The 24144-nt window shown below is 58.2% G+C and overlaps 1 protein-coding gene across 6 annotated transcripts in view; it reads left to right on the plus strand.

Annotated features, from left to right (window-relative positions):
- NOL4L (nucleolar protein 4 like) overlaps positions 1-24144 on the plus strand; it is a 145971-nt gene that overhangs the window by 101484 nt on the left and 20343 nt on the right. The window contains exons 1-2 of one of the 6 annotated variants that reach the window (XM_035298128.3): positions 2537-2675; positions 13214-13355. In XM_035298128.3, coding sequence (XP_035154019.1) covers positions 13247-13355 — 109 coding nt within the window. In that variant the 5' untranslated portion in view covers positions 2537-2675; positions 13214-13246. Of the gene's footprint in view, positions 1-2536; positions 2676-3031; positions 3248-4289; positions 4416-12620; positions 12921-13213; positions 13356-24144 lie in introns of those variants that run through there. The other 5 variants (XM_035298125.3, XM_035298126.3, XM_035298127.3 and 2 more) reach the window with 5 other exon arrangements.

Raw genomic sequence — 24144 nt, forward strand, 5'->3', positions numbered from 1 at the left:
GCCTCTGCCTCCCAAAGTGCTGGGATTATAGGTATGAGCTACTGTGCCCGGCTACTTCTGCCCTTTTGTAATCTCATCTCCCCTGATCTAAAAACATAATTGACATTGCATCCTCTCCTCACTCCCAGCATAAAGCTTACACACCTCATGGGGGTGTTCAGGAGGTTGCATGCTTGGCTCTGTGTGCCCCCCGACTCTCATCCTTCCTGTCCTCCCTCAGCCCACATTGCCCTAGCAACTTTGGCCACCCTTCCTTTTCCTCAGCAGCTTTGTACCAGATGCTCCATCTGCCTGGAAGCCAGTGCCCCCAGGTCTTCACCCAGCTGTCAACTTCTGCCCTCTGGGGATTAGGACACCTGGTGGTTTCCTCCTGGGAGAGTTATTCCCTGTCCACTCAGCCCAAAGCCCACCCTGGCCTCCACCCTCAGTCCACCCCATCCTCTGCCTCTCCCCTACGCCTTGTCCCCACCTCACTCCTTCTCTACAGGATCTAACAAGAGTCATGCATTGAGTTTAGTTATTATTTCCCTCTCTTATTTTTTTGAGACAGAGTTTTGCTCCTGTTGCCCAGGCTGGAGTGCAATGGCATGATCTGGGCTCACTGCAACCTCCACCTCTCGGGTTCAAGCAATTCTCCTGCCTCAGCCTCCCGAGTAGCTGGGATTACAGGTGTGCACCACCATGCCCGGCCAATTTTGTATTTTTAGTAGAGATGGGATTTCACTGTGTTGGCCAGGCTGGTCTCATTTTGACCTCAGGTGATCCTCCCACCTTGGCCTCCCAAAGTGCTGGGATTACAGGTGTTAGCCACTGTGCCCCAATGTTATTTCATCCTATTGTTTGGGACAGTCAATTAGTGACAATCAATGTTTTGTAGAGTCCAGGATAGTTGCATTGTGGAGTTTCTCCTGGATTTGTCTGGTTGTCTCTTGAGGAGCAGATTCAGTTGAAGTGTTTTGGGGGAGCACACAGCTCAGTTGATGCTGTGTTTTCCGCTGCCTCTCTGGGAGCTGAGCACATCATGTCTGGTGGTCCCACTTTGGAGGCTACTAAATTGATCACTTGGTTGGCAAGTGTCTGCCAGGTCGCTCCATTGTGCAGGTACATTTTCTCCTCTGTCATTAATAAGTCATTTATGGGGATAAATCTTTTTGTCATGCTTTGAAATGCTTGAACAGTGTCTGCTCTGGTTACACTAAGATCCTGTTTGTCCTAATAATAAACAGCAAACCGGAGTCCCATGGCCGGGTCTCCACTTGTGGGACATCTTGCTTGGTAAAGGAAACTGCATCAAAGGAGTTGCTGCTTAAAAAGCCCCATCAGAGCATATGCCAATCATCTGTTTACAAAAGCACCCAGTGTCTTCAGAGGCTGGAGGGGACATGTGGCAGCATTGCTCCCCTGAAGCAGATGGGAGTAGCTTTCTCTGCCATGGCCTTCCACTAGGCTGGGGCCAGAAGAAGGGACATTTCACTAGGAGAATTCGTGGTCAAGAAACTAGGTCACTGGATTCGTCCTTGGGACTCATGCTGTGGCCACTTTAAGGAGGCGGGGGAGTGGCACAAGGACACTGGAAACAACCTGCAGAAGGTTACACCAGGAGTGGCAGCTCCTGTGGGAATAAGGATCTGGGAGGTTTCCGAGCGCTTTCAGTGTACACACATGAAAACTCACCTAATTTGCAGTGCTGCTCAACAGCCAGGTTTCTGCAGGGCTCTCAACTGTTTTCTGTTGGTTGAGCAGAGCTGCCCTGTTTTATCTCCCGGATGGTAAATGAGTTCACATTTCATGCCTAGAGAAAATCACTGCTCTGCCCTCCTGGGCGGTACTAGCTCTCTTTTATTAGTCAGAGAAGAGGTGGGTTATCTGGGTTCAATGCCACCTTTGAACTTCAGTTGGATTTGGCTTTATATTTCAAGCTCAGATGTCCACCACTGCTGTGAAATAGTAATTCAGGCCAGGAGAAGTCAAAGGTCTCTGGAAGTGTGGTGGGGAAAGAGGGAAATCCTGAGCCTGAATTCTCTCATTTTCATAGTGAGGATGGACAGTTCCCGTGGTGGAAACACTCCCATTTCCTGGATCAACTTAAGAACTATGGCCACTAGTTTGTTCTAAAAATCATGCTTGGGCACCAACACGTTTGGATAAATAAAGCCTCCCACCTGCCCCACACCACTGAGGATGAGATCTAGTAAACCTTGGGATAGTGAATTGCTGAAAACATACTTGATTTCAGGAATAAAAGGTGCTAATGAGTAATATGCCTAAACCCTCTTTTAAAAAGAAAGTGCGAGTTTTCTATTGACAGCAGAATCTTTAGCATGTGCGGAAGGGAGCCTGCGTGGTGTTAATGTGATGTCTTGTCATCGTTTTATTTTTCTGACGCGTAAATGCTGGGCTCCGAACCTGTGGGCTTGTACTTCCCACTCGCGGCTGTAGAGGGAGCCTTGTTTACCACGGATTGTTCACAATGCGAAGCTTTCAGAGGAAGAAAGAAAAAGGCTTTTTACAGAAAAAAAGTTGGAGGGTTAAAGGCAGTCTGTCTCAAAATTGCAAACAATCGCGGTGGCTGTCCCGTTTTCTCTTCTCTGCTGCTTCCACCGTGAATGAATGGTAGCGTAAAGAGTCAATAGAAATTGCCCTTCCTCTTCGGATGCGACCGAAGGAATCAGGAGGTGGGATCGTTATCGGGTTTTTTTTTTTTTTTTTTTTTTTGGCGGGGGGCGCAATTTCCCCACAGAATTCCACGAGGTCAGCTTCCCATCCTTGTGGAAGCACAAGCTTTTTTTTTCGAGGCACATCTGTTGTAGCGGAGGGTCTGGAATTGGATGGTTAGGGTGGGAATGGGGTCCCCTGACCCATTTTCTCCATCGGGGTCTAATTCTACGGTTTGGGGACGAGTGTGTTGCGTCTCGGGCCGAGTCCGAGGTTGCTCGGAGGTCCAGGGCCCCCACCCTGCGACGCCCGTTCGGCCGCCTCCTGCGCCCGGGGCGGGGGTCGGTCCGCGGGGAGGAGGACCCCGTCTGGTCTCGGTGTGGCCGCCCTCCCCGGCGGTGCGGTCTCTGCGGACGGTGCGTGCCTGGGTCTGGGCTGGAGCGGCGTCCCCGAGATTATCCTATTACTTTATTACAACTGTGGCTCGCGCGCCGTCAGGACCCGGCCCCGTGTGGGCTTGCAAAGCACAATGACCGGCGGCGGGGGTGGGCGCGCGGGCGCTCGGGGTCGCGGAGATGTTTGGGTCGAACAGGTGAGCGCCGCCCGGACACTCGGGCGCCCGCGGGGGGCGGGGAGGAGGGCGGAGGGGGTGTAAACTAAGTGGTGGGAAAGAGACAAAGGAAGAGTGAAGAGCGAGACGGTGCGGATGGGGGAGGGGGAGGGGCGCGGAGGGGCAGCCGGTGGGCAGCGCGCCGAGGAGCTCGAGCTTGAACTTGATCAAGCACAGGGGGCCCTGCAGTGGGGGTGGGGCGGGGGCGCGGCAGAGAGCCGGCCACGTGCCTGCCTTTCCCAGCCCGGGGTCTCGCTCCAGCCGCCCTGGGGAGCCGAGCCCCGGGGCCCGGCAGCCCCGCCCCACAAGTACCCGCGTCCCTGGGGACCCGAGAGAACGCGCCGGGGTCGAGGGCTGCCCAAAGGGCCGGGGCGCCGAGAGTTCCCGAGGGCGCCTGAGTCACTTTCTTTGGGCCAAGTCTCCCTTTCCCGGCCTGACCGCAGACAGCCCGCCGGGTGCCCGCTCCCCCCAGCCCCCACCGGACCAGGAGACCGCGGCCTCCGGGAGCTAGGGGCAGGCACAGATCCCACCGCCTTCTTTCCGCGCTCAGCCTCCCGCAAGGATCTTCCTCGAAGCGCTTCCCCCTTAAGAGCGCGCTCCCCACCGAAGCGCTCGGCAGCGCGTCCAGCGCGCCCTTATCCCCCACTACCTGGCCCAGCGCCCCCTCCTTCCTCCTCCTCTCCCCCCGCGCCTCTATCCCTCCTTTCTCCTCTCCCCTCTCCCTGGGTGCCTCCTTTTCCTCTCTCCTCCTCCCCCCGTGCCCACTCCTCCCTCTCACCCGCCCCTCCGCCACCTCCTCCGGCTGCTCCTCCTACTCCCCCTGCTCGCGCCCTCCCTACGCTCCCCTCCCTCCGGCCCCCGCCCCGTGCCCGGTCCCGCCCCCCTCCCCCGCCTCCCCGTGCCGGTGCCCCCTCCCCCTTCCTCCGGGCCGCGCCGCCGCCGCCGCAGCCGCCGCTGCTCGCCTGGGCCCTCCTCCTGGCCACCCCCGCCCCCGGGCCGGGCAGTGACGCGCCGCGGCGGTGCCAGCCCCTCTCCCCGGGCGGCCGCGGCGGCAGCAGCAGCAGCAGCTGGAGCTGTGGGGCTGTCACCGCCGCCCGCCCCGCTCACTCGCGGATCCCGACCGCCCATCTCCGCCTCGCCTCCCGCCCAGGTACGGAGTCCGGCCCGGATCCCGGCGACCGGGCCGTTTCCGGGGCCCCGGCCGCCGCCCCCCTTCTCCGGCTGCAGCCGCCGGCCGTTGAGCTGCGGTTAGGGGGGCGGGGGGGGCTGGAGGCGGTTCTGGGTAGGGGGGCGCAGGAGGAGCTTCCTGTGCTGGGGCTGAGGAAGGGGGCGCGGGGGAGCGGCTGCGCCCTGGGCGGAGTGGGCTGGGGCGGGGGGCGGGCGAGTGTGGCCGAGAGTGGGGGGGGGCGATGAAGGCTGCACTGTGGGGGCCGCGGGGCGCCCGAGAGGTGTGCCTGGCCCGGAGCGCCCGGCGTCGCCGGGCGCACCCCACTCCGGGGTGCGCACCGCGGGTCCTGGGGGGCGGTGATTGTGCGCGTCGCGCCGCGGTATTGTGCGACGGCCGCTCGGGGTGCCGCGGGCTGGGCACCGCGTCCCTGGGAGGGAGGCGTTCGTTCGCGGCGGGGTGGGGGCCGGACTCTGGTTGCAGCGGCCGCCACGAGAAGGGAAGTGGACTGTGTTTGGGGATGCGAGGACGGGAAGCGTTGAGTGGCAGGGAGGGGTTCCCCGGCGCGGAGCGGCGCGGGTAGTTGAGACGCGGTTTGCAGAGTTGAGCCCACTTCGGCAGGCCCGGGTCCCTCCCGGGAGGGGACGGGGTGTCACTCTCAGGTGCACCGTCTGACCAGAAGCCGCGGGCGTCGGCGGCCCCTGGCGAAGGGGCCTTACTTAATGAGGGGACACTCGCGGCTGGGGCAGCCAGCCGGCTCGAGGGCGCGCGCAGGGGTTAAGTTGGATTTACACCTCCGCCCTCTCTCTCCTCCTTCCCACCTAGTCCTCGGGCTGGACACTTTGGCCTGGGAGGAGGGGGGAGTACAATCCGCATTTTTATTCCAGCCGCTCCGGAGCAGAAGTGACCCTGCTCCCACCCGGAGCTGCGTTTGCCCGAGTCCGGCCGCCCCTACCGGGCTGCGCTTCCTGGGGGAAGTTCTCATTAAGCCTCGCTAATTAGCATTATTCCTGTGGAAGGGTTAAGGTTAGACCGTCCTTTTCCTTACGGGAGGCCCACCCCCTCCTCCCCATTCCTTGCTCCCTCCCCTCTCCCCAAGAGCACAAAAGCACAAAAAGAAAGTGTGAAGAGGCTCAGATCAATGGAGAAGCCACAAACCCATTAATTCAAATGGAACCTTTTTTTCCCTCTAAAACATTGATTTTTCTTTCTGTCTGCTCTGAGGGGAGATGAATAACCTCCTGATTTCACCTGAAATGGTGTTTGGACTCTGTGATTTCCTCCTCTTTCTGAGAAGGATTGTGGCTTGAAATAGATTCTCCCTTGAGATAAAGCCCTACTTATCCCAGAATCAGCTGGCAACCCCAGCCTGCCCCCCCCCAACTCACACACACCAAGCGGGGTGTGGGGAGAGGTGTTTGGGGGCCCTCATGACTCTTCTGGGGAAAGCCATCTGTGTGATGGGACTTGGCTCCTTGTCTTGACCCCTGACACCACAGGATTCTGGACTGAGGTGGTCTGGGGAAAAGGCCCATTTATGGCCCAGGCCCCAGTGGTAGTTTAGCCCCCCGGGTAGTAAATTACCCCTTCATTGGAAAGCCATTAGGGTCTAAATGTGTCCTTGAATAATATCAGGCTCCTGTCTAATCCAGGCTCAGGCTGGGCTTGCTTTGTAGAGCAGGATTTTAAGACAGCACCTCTAGAGCTGGGCGCCACCACCCCCTTCAGCCCTTTCCTGCTGCACAGTGGGAAGCAAGCTCACTGCGTAGCCTTCCTCCCAGCTGAGAAGACACCTTTGGGGAATTCCTCCTGCTGTGGCCGCTACCCTGGGGCTCTGTGGAGCTGGACGCCTGGGAGTTGCTCAAGAACTTTTTCTGTGTTGTCTGGGTTCCTTTCTTGAAAGGACAGCCCTGCAGGGGATTAGCTCACAGCGGCTCCCTTCTAGGCTTCCCTTTGGCTGCAAGATCCCTGTCTGCTGAAGCTCCTCTCTCCACCTTCACTTTAAAAAAAAAATCCGTTAATGGCAGGGTCCGGGGATACCAGCGAGCCCCCTCATGGTGAGGAATGCTGATGGGGAGCAGCCAGGTGCCTCTGCTTAGGAACAGAAGCCTGTTTTCCACTTGATACACAGTGGGAAGGTGTGGGAAATGCTCACTTTCAGCATCCAGACGTCCATGACAGCAGGGACAACAGAGGACCACATGTAGATGGGAATATGCTTCTGACAGACGCAGTGTGCGTGTGAGTGAGTGTGGGGAGAGAGAGCGAGAATGCTTCAAGTGTGGTAGGTGATTGGTTGTGTCTCAGCCCTCCCTGGCTCACATTTCCCAGAAGATCTGGTGCTTGCATGGCTAGTAAGCAGAGGGGGCCTGTGAGCAGGAAGGGGCAGAATGGTGCAGGGAGTGCTGGAAGGCTAGCCTCGGGGACCCCACACCCCCCAGGAGCTGTGGCTCAGACCACCCTCATAGTTCGTGTGTGTGGCCCCTTCACAACAAGGATTTGAACCTATGTTGCTTTAGATCCTGGGGGCTTTCTATCTTCCATTAATAAGCCATCTGATGAGCTGAAGTGGTTAGGTTGGGGTCACATGCGGTTCAGTACCTTCTTGGCATGCTCAGAAGGCTGTGTGTGTAATGCTGGCTGACATGGAGACAAGGGGGAGCGTCGCCTTGTGTGGAAGTATGTCCAGGGCCTGGAAGGAGCCTGTAGGTGCTCAGAAGGAGGTGCCCACCAGTGGGTTGAGAAGTGACTCCGATTTCACTTTGGGATGGAGCTGGGCAATCGCCTGAGCCTGGTGTTCTTCCCAGTGGGAGCTTTGGCCTCCTGTTGAGCAAGGCTGGGGCCCATATAGAGAGGGGTCTCTTTCCTGCTGGGCCCAGAAACATTCCCTGCACATCCCTGCCCCCACCCTCCTCTGAAACACACACTCAGGGCTCCTGGTTAGGGCTTATGGCTTACAATTGCACTAAATTCTCAGCAAATCCTCCTCCTCCTTTCTCGAGCAAGCTGTAGAGATAGAATTACAGCTCTCAGGAAGAGCCTGGAAAATACTGTGTGAGGCACACCCCAGGATCCCGAGTCCTGGAGGATGCAAATGGCTCAACTTCAGAGGCACCAGGAACCCAGTTCCAGAGAAATTGACCCCAGTTGTAAAATAATCAGGTTACTGATAGCACCTGCCCGTAGTTACAAGCCATGGATACAGGCCTATTTCCACCATTTCCCCACTGGTCTCCCGTTTTCTCCTCCTCCTGGGCTGGGCAGTGGTTGTGCTAGTTACCCTGCACAAGAGGAAGGGCCTCAGAAGCTGGGTGGGGAGAAACTGAACCTGCCCATGAATTTTGGACTGAAGATAAGAGCAGGGAGGGTCTGGTCAGCTCCTCTCTCCCTCTGCCCAGAGGCAGGGCTCCTAGGTTGGGGTGTGTCCCAGAGGCTGACTGGGTGCTACCCGTCTGCCTGCCTTACTCTTAAGTTCCCTTTTCAGAAGAGCATTTGGCTTTGGCTCGATTACCCTGTGACCTATGATGGCTTTGGTGCTGGAATAAATGACTGCTGGGTGGGCAAGGCCTGGGCCTCTGTCCAAGGTCAGAGGCTAGAGAAACCAAGGGTAGCTGGCCGGCTAGTCAGATGGGGACTGGGGAGAGGGAACCCAGAAGTAACGGATTGCACACACTTCTGTTTTGTAGATAGAGACAGTGTTGCCCCCGGGAGTCTTGAACTCCTGGCCTTAAGCAGTTCATTCACCTCAGCCTCCCAGAATGCTGGCATTACAGGTGTGAGCCATCTCACCCCGCCCACACTTTTATTCTCTAACAAAAGTTTTGTTGAAGTTTATTAACAGAAAGGAAGAAATTAGTAGCCCCAGTTCCTCTGAGATTTCGGAAGGGGCAAGTAAGAAGTGCACTGTACCCGCCAGGTGAGCCGGTGAGCACCTGGGGTCTCTGAGCAGGTCTGAGACCTTGGCCACTCTCAAACCTGCACCAGTGCCCCCAGCACATCCCTCGGGACTGGGTATATTTTCCCCCTTGGCACAGTCATCGTTGATAGGTTCTGAACTGTGTGTGCTGGTAACTGCCTGTGTGATTAGCCTGCTTCTCCAGCCCTGGCTTAGGGTGTGAGTGAGGGACTGGAGCGACAGTTTGCCCATCTGCGCCTGGGGGCTTATGCCCGTGAACTGGGCTGTGCTGTGACAGGCGGGTTGCAGAGGGGTCTTGTGAAGTCATCTTCTCCAGGTCAGTCCTTGAAAGTGTGAGTTTTGAAGGTGTTTGTGTAAGTCTGACCAAAACTTATTTTTGTTTGGTGTGTTTTTGAAAAGTTAGGCTTCAGAGACTTGGTTTTTCACTTAAAAAAAAATTGCTGGGCCGGGCGCTGTGGCTCACGCCTGTAATCCCAGCACTTTGGGAGGCCAAGGCGGGTGGATCACGACGTCAAGAGATCGAGACCATCCTGGTCAACATGGTGAAACCCCGTCTCTACTAAAATACAAAAAATTAGCTGGGCATGGTGGTGCGTGCCTGTAATCCCAGCTACTCAGGAGGCTGAGGCAGGAGAATTGCCTGAACCCAGGAGGTGGAGGTTGCGGTGAGCCGAGATCGCGCCATTGCACTCCAGCCTGGGTAACAAGAGCGAAACTCCGTCTCAAAAAAAAATTGCCACAGCAACCATGTGTAGCAGCTTCCAGCATTTTGGGAGACCCAGGCAGGGAGATCACTTGAGCTCAGGAGTTCGAGACCAGTCTCTACAAAAAATAAAAAGTTAGCCAGGTCCTGGTGGTATATGCCTGTAATCCCAGCTCCTCGGGAGGCTGAGGCGGGAGCCCGGGAGCTCAAGGCTGCAGTGAGCCATGATTGCACCACTGTACTCCAACCTGTGTGACAGTAAGAGCCTGTCTTTAAAAAAAGCCAAGCCATAGCAGTCAAGGTGTCAGAATCTTAGAACCACTTTTCACAAAACTGGGGCTCACGTGGCAGAGCCCTGGAGACTGGGGGAAATAAATCTCCCTAGGGAGCTGGGGAGAGAACGACCATCATTAGGTGATGAGCAGTGTGTTCCACAGTTTCTCCCAACTGCACCCAGAGTTGGTTCAGAATTTTTCCTGGTCCCTTTTCCTAGCTAACAAGGCCTGGGGTGAAGGAAGCCTGCCATAATTAACTATGTCCCTAGCACAGTGCCAGCACATAGTAGATGCTCAATAAGTATGCATCAGCTCATTAAAGAAAGTGAGCGTGTGTGTGTGTGTGTGTGTGTGTGTGTGTGAGAGAGAGAGAGAGAGAGAGAATGAATGAATGAATGACTATATAGCCTCATCGCCCATGAGTTCCCTCTGGGCCTCATCTTGAGACACTTGGTCGTTAAGGAATCTGGTTCCTCCCATTGAACGGAGGAAATTTGGCGAGGTGGCCTGTGATGTGGTGACACTGTGATACAGGCTCTGAGCACAGACTGCCTGGGTCCACACACCAGCTGTGCTGCTGGCTTCATGCCCCTGGGCAGTTGGGGCAGGCTGGGTGGGCCTCCCAGGTGCGGTTATCAGAGCTGGGGCTAGGCCCGATGTGGGTGCCTATGCAGTAGGGCCTTGGGAGGAAATTTCATAAAACCCTTAGCCTGAAGCCCTGAGCCTGGGGGTACTGGATGCTCCTTGTAATCAGGTGATTTTGATGCCAGGTAAGGCACAGCCCACCTTTTCCCAGTGGGACGCATCAAGGAAGCAAGGGGTGGAGGGGGCATTTGGCGGAACAGTTCAGTGATGTGAGCCGGAGAAGCGCTGGCTGTGTATGGGGTGGCTGGCAGCTGCAGGAAGGAGACGTTTCGGGGCAGCAGGCCACCACCAGCCCGTCACCAGCCCACCAGCCTGCATCCCGGTCTCATGTGCCCTCCATTCAAGAACTGTGTGCAGTGGGACCAGAGTCCTTAATCTTCAAATTAATGTAGCGTCCTCATTAAACACCAACACCACGCCAGGCAATTCAGTGGGTTCAACAAATCTCACTGCCTTGTGTGGTATTCAGAGAACATACAGGCTGGTCCCCACTGTTGGACCTAAGGTTTTCTAGGGAAAGACAGGGCAGAGATCCACAAGACAGTGACAGCTGGATACAGCTTGGAATTGGGATTGTGGCTCACAGCAGCAGTGTGGGTTCTAGGCGAGGGCCAGCTTGGTTAGGAGGGCGTGTCCAATCTTTGGTGATTGCACAGATCTGGCTGTGCCTTATGTTAGCTTGTGACCTTGGGCAAGCACCTTAACCTCGTGGAGCCTCGGTTTCCTCATCTGTGGAGCGGGGCTGGTAATTTTACCTACCTGATGGGCCTGTAGTGAAGGTGAAATGCCACAAGCCTAGGGGAGTGCTGGGTCCCTGAGAAGCTTTGCCTTCTGTTGTTACGGTTTTGAACTTGGCTGAGTGAGGCCAGAGTGTGCAATCGGTCCCTGACGCTCCAGCCCCATGTCTTGAGTGGAGTTCAAGAGCCTTTCTCCGAGCTGGAGACGGGCACGGATGGCCCTGCCAGGGTTACGTGGACTGTGGGAGGGGACATATGGCTCCTCTGCCCCTATGTGCCCGCCCTTGCCTATCCACAGCGGCCTTCTCACCGCTCCTCAGACTCAGCAGCTTGTGCCCCGCTTGTTGCTACCTGTGCCTGAAACGGGCACGAGCCGCACAGACCTCACGGGTTCCCCACCTCACTCCTCTGCTCCAGTGCTTCTGACCCTCAGTGTCTTGGGCTGCCCTGGCAAACAGGTCCCTCTGCCCTCTGGCCCCACTTCTGTGTGCTTTGTGGCCCTCGTTGCTGCTGCCGACCGTCAGTGTTTTTCTGCTCATTGTCATCTCCCTCCTGGAGGGTGAGTGCCAGGCAGGCCAGGAGAGCTTCCCAGCACCTAGAGGGGAGCTTGGCCCATTGCAGGTGCTCAGCAAATACCTGTCCAATGGATGGATGGGGAGTTTGGAGTAGGTGGCACTTGCAGAGGTAACTAGCATGCCCTGGCTTTGAAGTCATGAGCATTTGAACAATACCCAGGAGTGTTCCTCCGTCAGCTGTGACTTCAGGTCAAACTCTGAGCATGGCACCCCCTGGGCATCCAGGAAGTAGCAAGGGGCCCATGCAAGATGCCCTGTTCCTGGTTCCCGGAGCCTGCACGGCAGGATCAGCTGGGAAGATGGGGAGCCACTTGTCCCTTGCAGTCTTGCTTAGGGCTCCAAGGAACCTTCCAGCCTGCCAGCCTCTCTTCTCCAGCCCCCTCCTCTCCTTCTATACAGTTAGCACAGGGGAGAGTTTTGTTGTCCCTTTGTACCCTTTGTGCAGAGAGAGCCTTTTGAACGTGTGTGTGTGTCCCTCTGGGTGTGTGAGTTTTCACGAAGGAGGGCTGTGGGTGGAGGTGCTTGTGTTCATGGAGCAGGCAGCCCGTGAGAGGAAGGCAGAGCCAGTGTGTGTGCCTGTGTGTGGGGAGAGGACACCAGAGGACACGTGGGCTCTGTCCATCCCCCGAGGCCCTGGGTGTGCCTCGTGGGGACCATGGGCGTCACAGCCTAGCTCCTGTCCTCTGGATTCTGCAGAGGGTCCACACTGGTGCTACACAGAAGCTATTAAATTCCGGGAAACTCCCTACCAGCCCAGCCAGTGGGGGAGGGAGTGGAGGCGAATCCACACTGCTCCCTAGCACTTGGAGCAGATGTGTCTGCCTCAGGGACAGCAACCTAAGAAAGTTCCAACCAGCGTGTGTCTGCTCACAAAAGAGGTGCCTTCGAGGGGACCCGGAGGGAGGCTTGGGGGGTGCTCTGCCAGAGGTCCTCACTGGGGGCTCACAAAGGCCATTGTGTCTTGCTGGGGGGAGGCCAGAACTCTGGGTGTGGGAGCTGCTGGGTCATCTTTCTTGGTTTTATGGCCAGCTCCCAGGCACAGTTGCTTGCTGCTCCTGAAAGGCTGGGCTGGGAGGAGGTGGGGGCCCTTCCTGCTGGAGGGCTGGGTTGAAGGGGCCCCACCCCAGGGGTTCCCGGATGACTGGCCAAGGGCTGGCTGAAGCCAGCAGCGAGGGGAGAGGAGGCCGGCGTGGTCCTCTATAGCAGGCCATCCGGCTGTTTGGAAGGCCCTGGCGGCCCCCCAGGCCCTTGAGCTGAACCCCTTTTGCGGTCTGGTCCGAACCCTGGCCCGCCCCGCCCCGCCCCCTTCCTTCTCTGCACTTCTGGGGCTGGCCCTTTCAGCCCTGGAAGCTGCCCAAGAGCATATCTTTGAAGCACAGCAAAGGTTAGGAAGGAGGAAGACAGAAATGTCCTCTGGGCTGGGGGAGTGGGAGAAAGGAATTCCATGCATGCTTCATGGGAGTCAGGGCTCCGGGCCTGCTGGGGGCACTCGGCTCAGCCTCAGTGCCCGGTGGCCAGCATGTCCTGCCACCCGCCTCTTGCCACCCAGTCCTGTGCAGAGTGAGCCCTGGACCCTGGGCTGGGAGCAGGGAGCGGCAGCCCTTGTTTACAGTGCCGGTTTCAACCTTGGCTCACAAGGGTAAGAACCAGGCCCTGCCATCCGCCCCTGCAGGATGCGAGACCTCATAATTGTCTTCAATTACAGACAGCGCCGGCCCTCAGCCTTGGTTTCCGACAGGAACCAGAGCCAGGGCCACTTCCACCGGGCCGGGGGAGCACCCCCTCCCAGCCCTCACTTCAAGGTTTGAGGGCTCCTTGTGGTCTTCAGGGCACTCCCAAATGCCCACTGGCCCTAGGGTCCACCCACAAGGCCGCCTTGGGCTGATGAGAGCCCGCTCCTGCTGAATGCCTGCCTTCTTTGTCCCCGCTCAGGATGAGACTTCTGTGAGCAGCGAGGATTTTGATATGAGCGAGTCCACATGGATGTCAGCTGACCCGCACCTGGCCTCCAGCCTGAGCCCCAGCCAGGACGAGAGGATGCGGAGCCCGCAGAACCTCCACAGTCAAGAGGACGGTGAGTGCCCCTCAGTAGCAGTTGGGGAGGGGCTGTGCCTGGCCCCTGCTCCCAGTTGTCCTCAGGTGAGAGGTGTGGACACACTCCAGGGTGGTGGCATCTGGGCCAAGGCCTTGGGGTGGCCCAGGCCCGAGTTGGCAGTTGCCCTGCGTTCTCAGCATCTCCGAGGGCTACACTGCCCCAGCCCCTGGCTCCTTCCTCCCAAAGATGACAGAGAGAGCCCATGGGACTGGCAGCCTGTGGGGCAAGGGGTCTGTCTGGTTGCCGGGTTGCGATGGGCTTCTGCGATGTGGGTTTCGGAGTTACCAAGGGCGGGCCTGGGAAGGTTCACCATGTAGTTCACACAAAGCAGTTCTGCTGGCCAGCAAGAGAAACTAGAGCTGTGTGTCTGCAGCTGCATGTGAGGCTATAACCTGGGTCACCTGGTGAGTGACCAGGCAGTGCAGCTGTCCACATGCGTCCCAGCCCCTTGGGATGCGATGCAGCTGGCTGGGGAGCTGTCTGGATTCTTCCCTAGCCCCCGCGAGCCCGGAGCCTGCCAGGCAGCCTGCTCCGGCCTCCCTTGGAATAGAGATCTCGGGGGTTGGAGAGTTAGGGTCAGGAGTCAGACCCCAGAGATCCTCCCAGGCTCCACGTGGACTCCCCCAGGTGGTTGGGCTCTGGGTCCCTGGCATCTGCCCTGGTGTGCCAGGGTTGCCAGGTGGCCCTGTGAACACAGCACTCCTGGCATTGCCTTTGTTTCCGAGGAGGAGATGGTTGGGGGCAGGGGATGCGTGAGCTGGGCACTCGAGAACTGGGGTGTAGGAGCCGGAGCTGGCAATTAGGAGGGGTTGAAGGTCGAGGCCTGGAATGTGGGAGGGAGGTGCGGGTTAAAAAGGGGTGTAATGTTAACTCTGTGAAACGGGTCAGTCTTAAAGAGTAAATAAGGGGTAGGAGCCTTGCCGTTTGGGTCAAAGTTCGTCTCCATGGAAGAACCTGTGCGCCTGCCTCCCCGTGGCCCTCTTAGGCCTGAATCCAGCTTTGTCTGGGAGGGGACCTAGTCTGGAGGCAGTTGGAGGTGTCTGGGCAAGGGGCTGGGGAGCCCAGGGAGTGGCTGTGTGAGGAGTGGGGTGCGAGTCTGCTGGCAAAGAAAAGGCTTTTGTGCCTGATGCCTCGTGAGGTCGGCGCGACCCCCTCGTGCTGCCAGCCTCCCGGGCCAGTGCTGCCTTCCAGCGTTCCCATGGGGGCGGGGACCCGGTGGGAGTGGCCACGTGCTCTGGGGGGCTCTGGGACTGGGACAAGCGCAGCAGCTGATGTCTGGCCTCCAGGGAGCCAGTTGAGGCTGCTCCCAAGCCACACTGAGGGCTGTTCCTGCAGAGGTCAGCCGGGGCCGTGGGCTGTGCTCAGCTAAGAAGGGTCTGGGACAGTTGTTCAGAAACCCAGAGCAGTGGGGCTGGCAGGGCCGGGGTCCCCCTCCTCATTCCTGAACAGATCTCGTGCTGTTATTCCTCACGTCCACCCTTTCGGGAGGACTGGAGATTTGGAGGCCATCAGGATCAGGTAGCAGACTGCGGCATTTCTGTGGGGTCCATAGGGCTCCCTCAGCTCCTGCTGCCTGGAGGCTAGCTGGCCGTGAAGACAAGGCTGAGAGATGCAGAGAGGCTGCTGGGGTCCGTAGGTCCCCAGAGCCCAGTGCGGGTCTGCCTGGGGGTAGTCACTCACCGCCTTTCGTTCCTGGTGGCATCAGAGCTGGGACAGGGAAGATGGTGCTGACCGTGATGCCTGGGCCTCACTCTCCACTCCGAGGCTGTGTCGTGGGGTTGTGGGCTATCCCGCTGGCCAACTGAGACCCTGGGCAGGGCATAGGCCTGGGGAAGCCCCAGGCAGCTGGCCCGGCCTCTGCTGACCCTTTTGGGCCCATGGGCCTGTTGGTATCTGTCCAGAGCAGTGGATTTCTGACCTGGAGTCCCGGGCCATCTTCCAGCCCCCATGTTGACACACAGTCAGCCCCTCTTGAAGGCACTCATGGTGCAGGCATGAGCTGAGGTCCAGCTCCCATGAGTAAGTCAAGGGGAGCCCATCAGGGCACTCTCAGGCCCATTATTGATGCAGGACTGGGTGGGGACAGCCCAAGCAGGGGCACCTGTCCTAACTCTCTGTGCACTCCACTCCCCACCCGAGGGTCTCCATTGCAGAAGCCCCCCAACCTGACTTATGCCCAGGTGGGCTTAGTGTGTGGCCTCTGGCCCTCAGTCCTCCATGGGCATCTGAGGCCTGCTGTGAGGTCAGTCTTAGTCTCTGCCCTGCCCCTGTGACTCTGTTGTGAACCTGGCCCATTGTCGATGCCTGCTGAATGACTGTTAGCCCCAAATGAACAAGCATTTACTGGGACCTACCCAAACACACCATTGCAGAGCAGATGTAGTCCCACCTCTGATGGGTATAAGCTGGCCTGTTTGCTTCTGGGGACATCCTTCCCATCCAAGCACCTAGGCCTTTTTTCTTTGCCGGAAGTGTGGGGACTCCCAAGGCTGTGCCGATGACACACCTGTGTTAGTCTGTTTGGTGTTGCTACAAAGAAATACCTGAGGCTGTGTAATGTATAAAGAAAAGAGGTTTATTTGGTTCACAGTTCCACAGGCTGTATAGGCATGGCACTAGCATCTGCTTGGCTCCTGGGGAGGCCTCAGGAAGCTTACAGTCATGGCAGAAGGTGAAGGGGGAGCAGGCACGTCTCATGGTGAGAGACGGAGAGAGAGAGAGGGAGAGAGAGAGAGAGGGAGAGAGAGAGAGAGAGGAGTGTGTGTGTGTGTGTGTGAGAGAGAGGGAGAGAGAAAGAGACAGTGTGAGTGTGGGGGCAAGAAATACCAGGCTCTTTTAAACAACCAGCTTTCCCGTGAACTCATAGTGAGAACTCACTCCATACAGCACCGAGCCACTCGAGGAATCTGCCCCCATGACCCAGATGCCTCTCACCAGGCCCACTTTCAACCCTGGAGGTCACATTTCAACATGAGATTTGGAGGGGACCCACATCCCAGCCCTATCAGCACCACATCCCTGCTGACGAGCGATGCAGCTGGGAGTGATTTCAGAAGCTAGGTGGTTGGCATCTGTGGATTAGCTGGGGTCCTTTTTTTTTTTTTTTTTTTTGAGACAGAGTCTCACTCTGTCACCAGGCTGGAGTGCAGTGGCATGATTTTGGCTCACTGCAACTGCCTCCCAGGTTCAAGCGATTCTCTGCCTCAGCCTCCTGAGTAGGTGGGATTATAGGCACCCACCACCACGCCAGGCTAATTTTTGTATTTTAGTAGAGACAAGGTTTCACCATCGTGGCCAGGCTGGTTTTGAACTCCTGACCTTGTGATCCACCCACCTTGGCCTCCGAAAGTGCTGAGATTATAGGCATGAGCCACTGAGCCCGGCAGGACCCTTCTTTAAAAATTTGCACAAAGGTAGATGAAGGCTGAGTGGCAGAGCAATCCTATGGCCGAGACCGCTGAGCCTGAGAGTGAGTTGCGGGCATGCCCATTCTCACTCCCCGAGGAGCTTGTCTCTGAGGTTCTTACCGAGGTGAGTATCTGCTTGTCCTGAAACACAGTTAGGCGTCTGCCGCCAACCCTGCCACTGCCTGCCCTGCGAGTCTTGCTCTCCTAGACCTCTTTTCAGCAGTTCCCTACACTCTGAAGTGCTGGGATGCGCCTGGGTCCCTGTGATCACAGCCACTAATGCTTGACAGTGAATGCCACTCACAGTGCCCTCATCTCATGGGGAGGAAGCTGGGTCAGGGAGAGACTTTGGGCAACTCGGCCAGAGTGGGGAGGTGCCAGTGCTTCTCCCTCGCCTTTGCCAGGTGTAGGGGCCATGTGTGAGGGTCCCCATAAGATGGGCTGGGGAGCTAGGGAACCAAACAAGGCTCTCCCCAGACACTTGGGGTGCTCCCTCCTTGGGGCCCAGGGCAGTGTGGGCCAGCTCCTGCCAGTTTCCTGTCCAGGCACGATCCAGGTCCCCCTGCAAACCCTCGGCTGAGCCCTGGCTGAGGCTTGGGTTTTCTTTGGGTCTGAACAGGGCTCTCTGCACATCATAGGATATGGAGGGAGGATGCCTGGGAGAAGCCAACTCTAGGCTTTGTCCGGAGACGCTGTGGTCTGAGTCTTGGGGCCAAATAGCACATCCATCTGAAATGACACCCCCACCTGTGGGATGATCTGTTTGATACAGTCTCCTCCCCGAGCACTGTAAGCAACCTGAGAGCCAGCACCCAGCACAGGGCATGGCACCACACAAGTGCTGGGGCAGTGTTTGCTGAATGAATGAGTGGACGAAATGAAAGAAGGCGCGCACAAAGGCAGGTGAGCCAGCGCGCCTCCTGCAGGCCGGGGCTGGCCGCAGGTCCTGACCTGGCAGGCGGGGCCGCTCCTTCCGTTTCCCCTGGATGTGCTTCAGCAGGCCTTTCACTCTGCCCCTTCCTGAGCGGAAAATGTGAGGCCCGCCTGGCCTCCAGAAGGGATGTGTGGGGGCAGGGAGCGGACATTACTCACCTCTTGGGCAGACAGGAAGCCAGCGCCAGGGGAGAGCAGGGTCCGCTCGCTGGGCCTGGTTCCACCTTCTGCAGGGTAGGCAGTCGGGGGGTTGCTGAGCAAGAGTCATACGGAGCCCTGGGGCAGGTCAGGGCCTGGTGTGTGCGCCTCTCAGATGAGGCCGAGCCTCTGGAGCTGCCCTCCATCCAGGCTTCCCTCTGCACACCAGGAGGTCTGGGGCTCCCGCGTGGTGCACCTGAGGCTGGACAAAGGCACTGAGGGTCCTTTGGCTCTTCCAGGTTCTTGGTTGCTTTAGTCACACCAGCACTGGGCATTGTGACATGCAAGGGTGATGAGCCCTGTCCCCACTTCCCTGGAGGGTATAGGGTTTGGTTGAAGCCAGACAGGCACACAGTGTGGGACCCCTGCGGGCTGTCAGCTTGCTGAGGGCAGGAGCTGCATCTTTGTAGAAATGTCCCTTATTGCTGGGCGCGGTGGCTTACGCCTGTAATCCCAGCACTTTGGGAGGCCAAGGCAGGCGGATCACGAGGTTAGGAGTTCAAAACCAGCCTGGACAACATGGTGAAACCCCATCTCTACTAAAAATACAAAAAAATTAGCTGGGCATGGTAGTGGGTGCCTGTAATCCCAGATACTTGGGAGGCTGAGGCAGGAGAATTGCTTGAACCTGAGACGTGGAGATTGCAGTGAGCTGAGACCACACCACTGCACTCCAGCCTGGGCAACAGAGCAAGACTTCGTCTTAATAAAAAAAAAAAAAAAGAAAGAAAGAAAGAAATGTCCCTTAGTTCTCCCCTTTTTTCAGAAGTATTATGATTATTGTAGAAACATTAGAAAAATAAAGGAGGAAAAAAGAAAATGAGAAATAATGATGTTGGGGGCCTTTTTTTCTCAGACTTTTCTATGTATCTAAGTAGCCAGAGCCTGGTGTTCTTTTCAATGAGGTGGGCATTGGTACGGTGTGGGTGCCACCTTTTTTCTCACATGAAGTCATTGACCTCCATGACACCGAGGGCCAGCCGCAGTTTGAAGGTTATCCAGTCAGCCCAGTGACTGGGGCCCGTTCCTGAGCACATTGTGTGCCTGGCCCTGAACTCCGGGAGCCCAGAGCTGTACGTGGGCCATTCCACAGGGCAGGAAATGGCATCTCCCAGGGAAGGTCACTTGCCTGGACCACGGGGACTGGGTCTCTCCAGAGAGACCACTGCTCTGGTGCTTTGGCCACTGCTGTGGAAGGACACTCTCGTCCCTGTTTTTCACTGAGTCCCCCTTTTTCATTGCTGGAAGTGGTGCCGCAGGGTACACCCTCAGGGCTGGCCCCCTGTGGCCGGAGTCTCCTGTTCTGGGCTTTATCCCCAGGCCCTAGCACTGAATAGGTGCTCAACCAGCTGCCACTGAGTCACTCTTGGCAGGGAATGGAGGATCAGGGGCCTGGGAAGTGAGGAGGTACCCAATGCCAGGGTTGAGGGTTTCCAAAAGCTCCAGCCTGGAGAGAAGGGCAGGGGAGCCACAGCGAGGCTCTTTGGAGAGGGTCTAGCATGGAAGGGTTCTGGGCAGATGGAGGGTGGGCCCCTCTGTGGTGTCCTGTGGGCAGGTCCCAGGTGCTGCGCCTCTTCCCTGCAGTGCGGTCCTGAGCTAGCTGCCCTGTCTCTGGGCCTCTGTGACATGGTCTGGGGGCTGCAGTCCCTCACCCTGGCATGCCCTCAGGAGCTCTAAGAAGCTCTGAGAAGACCAAGGCTTCCTGCCTTCTGGCCCTGCTGACCTCGGGAAGGGCCCTCCACCACCCAGAAATGCAAACTGGGCAGCAGGGTGGGCCCCTGGGGAGCAGGTGTGTGTCCCGCACACCCTGGGCTCCAGATTTACAGCTGCACTGCTGGCCTCTCCTCCCTGGCCCGGCCCCTACCCTGGATGCCTCTTCCCTGGCCTCCAAGGGGTCTGGAGGGAAGCATGGGGGCACATAGAGTTCAGATCCTGCTCACCTCCCCTCCTCACTGGGCAGCCTTGGGTGGGTGCCATCCCCTTGCCAGGCTGAGGGTGATCATCTTGCCTCACCTTGCCAGGTAGTTGGGGGACCAGATGTGGACAGCACAGAGGTCCTTCAGGGACCAGGCTGGGACTGGATGTGGGGGTCCTCCTCACCTAGATTCTCTGAGCCCCACACTCTACCCCCTTGGTCGAGTCCTGCTTTCTTATCCAACCTGGCCTCTCATCCTCTCTACCATGGAGCCCTGTAGGACCCTGACCATAACCTACCCCACAGCCACCCTCAGCGGCACCCTGCCCCTGCCCTCAGCCCCCCCGGCCATCGCCCAGGTCGTGCTTCTTTGGAAAGGGAGCTGGGCTGGGGGAGCCTGGGTGTTGACCAGATTCAGGCACAGCTTGTCCAGCATCCCCAGAGTCCCTGTCCCTTCCTCCTCATGCACATGTGTCAGGGTCTGTCCAGGGACCCCAAGTTCCCCAAGTTCCCCCTTCTCATCTGGCAACCCCCTGACCCATCCAAGGTGCCCACATTGACAGGCAGCTAAGCAGGCAGCGGGGAGGGAGTGCTGCCATCCATGGAGAAGATGCCATGGCAGCAGCGTGCCTCCTGGGTACTACTACTCAGGGTACCGTGGGGTGTCCCCAGCAAGGGGTGAAGCCAGCGGCCGGTGGGGAAGGAGCTAGGGCGAGTGGCGGCCAGCCCACCCGGGCTTGGAGATGGTCACCCTTGTTACCCCCGTGCCATGTCCTCCTCAGGTGAGGCCCACCCTCCACTGGCCCCATCCCTAGGTCATAGCAGCTCTCTCCCACCAGGGGCCACAGAACTCTGGCCTTCTGACCCCTCTGCACCCAACACTCCTGGCCAGAAATCTGCCCTGGTCACTACCGCACGGCAGGAGTTGTGGCCCCTGCACCAGCCTCCCTGGGCTGGCTCTGAAAGGCATTTCCTGCCATGGGCTTTTAAGCCAAGCCTTCTCCCCAGCACCTGCTCATCGTGGCCCTGTCCATTGCCCTGACTCTACTTCTCACAGGTGAGGCCGGAACCCAGGCCTGGGCCTCATTCTCTGGGTGCAGGACCCACCCACCCCTACCCCAGGAGCAAGAGCAGTTTTCTCCTCCTCAAGGCTCCAAACACCCGCACCAGATGAGAAGGCGGTGGCCTCCTGGCCTCCCCTCCCCCAGGAGCAGAGAGCTGGGGCCCAAGCCTTCCAGGGATTGGCTGTGGGCCACACTGGCAGTCCCGGGTCACAGGAAAGTGTCCATCATCAGCTGGGCCGCAGGCGGCACAGACAATGCCGGGCTGTGCTGGGCCCCGGCCTGCCGAGGGGTGGGAGAGCCCGGGAGACAGCGCCGAGGGATCCCTTTATCCAGGAGTAGCCAGGGCCTACACAGCGCTGGCCTTGTCCAGGGTGCTGGGGCCTTGGGCCCTCAGAGGCCTGGGGAACCGAGGTTCACCTACTGAGAAAGGGGGGAGGTGGGCTGGGTGCAGTGGCTCACGCCTGTAATCCCAGCACTTGGGGAGGCTGAGGCAGGTGGAGATCACTTGAGGTCAGGAGTTCGTGACCAACCTGGCCAGCATGGCAAAGCTCTGCCTCTACTAAAAATATAAAAATTAGCCGGGCGTGGTGGCGCCTGCAGTCCCAGCTACTCAGGAGGCTGAGGCAGGAGAATCGCTTGAACCCGGGAGGCGGAGGTTGCAGTGAGGCGAGACTGTACCACTGCACTCCAGCCTGGGTGACAGAGTGACTCCATCTCAAAAAAAAAAAAAGGGCAGAGGTGAAGGTGAGCCTGGGCCTGTGGGGATCAGTGCCCCTGCCCTCACAGCCCACCAGCCCAGGACACACACAGCTCCCTCCTTCAGGCTCATCTGTCAGGGCGGGCCCTCCTGAGGCACCTCCACCGGGAGCCTGTCCAAGGGTAACTTTCCCAGGAACCAGGAAGTGACTGGGCCACGTTGGCGTCATCAGCCCGACCTAAGGACTGCAGTGTGCTGAACCAGGCTGGCTTCCGGGAGGGCTGCAGGGGCTTTCAGGCCAGGGCCCTGCCCCGTGAATCATTAACACATGGTGGCCCACAGTGGTTCTGTTTGCCGTGACACACATAGGGGCTATGTGTCTCGGCTCAATCTTTGCACGCTGAATTAGTGTTTATTTCTAACCGCCTGTGCTTGGCCTGGAGGTCAGAGCCAGGGAGGGAGGACACCCACACCCAGGCAGTTAATCCTGGGAGCACTCCCCCGGGGCATCAATGGCCAGTAGGTATTGTGGGGGGGGGCTCGAGGAAGTGGGGCAGTCTGGGTAGCAGGGGTAGGGAATTGTCCCACAGTACAGATAGGCAAACCAAGGCTGGCCTTGGAGGCTTCCAGAATGCCTGAGAGCACTGGGTGGTGCTTTGGGGCTATACGGGTGCTGCCGCTCACTCCGGGTGATAGGCCAGTGACTTCCCCCTGGAGCCTGTGGTTCCTCCCTGATGTCTGCCGCAGAGGGTGGTTGTGCCAATCAGGCGTGATGAGTTACCCACCGCCTGACACTCGGGACCTGATGTGTCATTGGTGTCTGCCTCCCCTCCACTGAAGGTGGTGTCTGTCTCCAGGGCCCCACCACTTGAGCCATCTGTCCCAAGGTCTAAACATCATCTACAGCTTGGGCGCCTCTCTAGGGGCCAGGACTCCCAGAGTCTCTGCAGAGAGAAGTGATTTCAGATTGAGGGGAAATCTAGGTCTGCGATGTCTACTGCGGTCGCCGAGGACGGCTCTGAGCCTCGGAAAAGGCTCATGCGGGCAGGTGTGCAGTGCACGCTGCGTCCCAGCAGCTCCCATAACCCGGCATTGACTGTTTGTTGAAATGGTGCTGTTTTTGATATATTGGGTTAAATAGGTTATTAAAATTAATTTCACTTGTTTCTCTGTTACTTTTTAAAGATACGGGTACTAGGGCCCTGAAAATCCCACATGTGGCTCTGTTTCTGTGGGACAGCGCTGCTCCTGCCTGTGGGGGCCTAGTTTGGTACCTGCCTAAGGAAAGAGTGATCAGAGTTTGAGCAGGAACGCCCGCTGCCTGGGAACTGAGGGGCACATGGAGAGGGGATGTGTGCTGTGGGGATAGAGGCACTGGGCGTCCCAGGGCTGTACATCAGAGGGCACCCAGATGTGGGGCACGAGCTCCCTGCCCCATGGCTAGGGCCATGCCAGGCTATATGAACCGCAGGGACAGAGCAGGGAGGTCAGGAGGGCAGCTGTACAGGTAGCCAGGGCCTGAAGGCCACGTGGAGAATGCAGGTGCCCTGTGTGGCCCCGTCACCTGGGATGGTGGGGTCCTGGTGTCCCCCATTTGACCCCCGTGCCCCTCCTGCCTTTCCGGAGGAAGAGTCGGGCAGCCCATCCCGAGCCTGGTGCTCCTTGGAACTATGCATCATGTAAACACGGCCCTGGCGCTGGCCTTTGTCAAAGCAGGCAGGGGGCCAGCCCTGGGGAGGTGTGTGCCGCAAATTCACAACAGAGTCAGCACCCCCAGACCACAGCCCAGAGCCCTGCTGCTCCTGCCTCCCTGGCCATGGTGGGTCTTGGCTCCAGCAGTCTCCCACCCCCTTCTCTGCCATCGCCCTGTTGTGTGTGAATTATTGATGCCCCTCCCATCCCCCTGCCTGGCTGCTGCTATGACAGAGTTTCACGGAGGTGTCCCTGTCTCCAGCAGCCACACCTCTGGCCACAGAAGGCAGTCTGCACGCAGCCTGCTGACTTTGGGTGGCCGTGTGCCTGGCCTGTGGTCCCAGGGATGGTGGGCCTTCCCGCCCTCCGAGCCTAGCCTGGGAGCTGGCAGGAGTTGCCCACCAGGAGAGGGTGCCACTGGCTGGGGGCCCCAGAGCACGGTGTGGCGATTGGTGGTTCGCACAGAGCCGGGCTTGTGCAGGCTGCGGGGCACTGGCGCCCACATAAGGGCATTGTTTGCTGAGGTAAAAGGGGTTTTTGTCTCCTTCTGGAGACGGGACAGAGGGAGAAACAATTTCCCCCATTCATCACTAATTCCTCCATTTGAATAGCAGCACATTGCCCCATGTTCAAATAGACGGGCATGGCTGTCCTTCCCTGCCTGTGGGCATTCTGGGCACAGGTGGTGGGCTCCAGGTCCTGCCCAGATGAGGGAATGGCCTTTTGCCACAGCGGGGAAGGCCTGGCTCTGTGGGAGTGCTCAGGAGGGGTGCAGCCCCAGCCGCTTTCTCTAAGGCTCCTCAGGATACCTCTCTGCTGCCCACGGAGCCGTGGACTGGGGTCAGGCCCAGCCTGCTGCCAT

The sequence above is a fragment of the Callithrix jacchus genome, chromosome 5, assembly GCF_049354715.1.
Source record: "Callithrix jacchus isolate 240 chromosome 5, calJac240_pri, whole genome shotgun sequence".
Classification (NCBI taxonomy): Eukaryota; Metazoa; Chordata; class Mammalia; order Primates; family Cebidae; genus Callithrix; species Callithrix jacchus.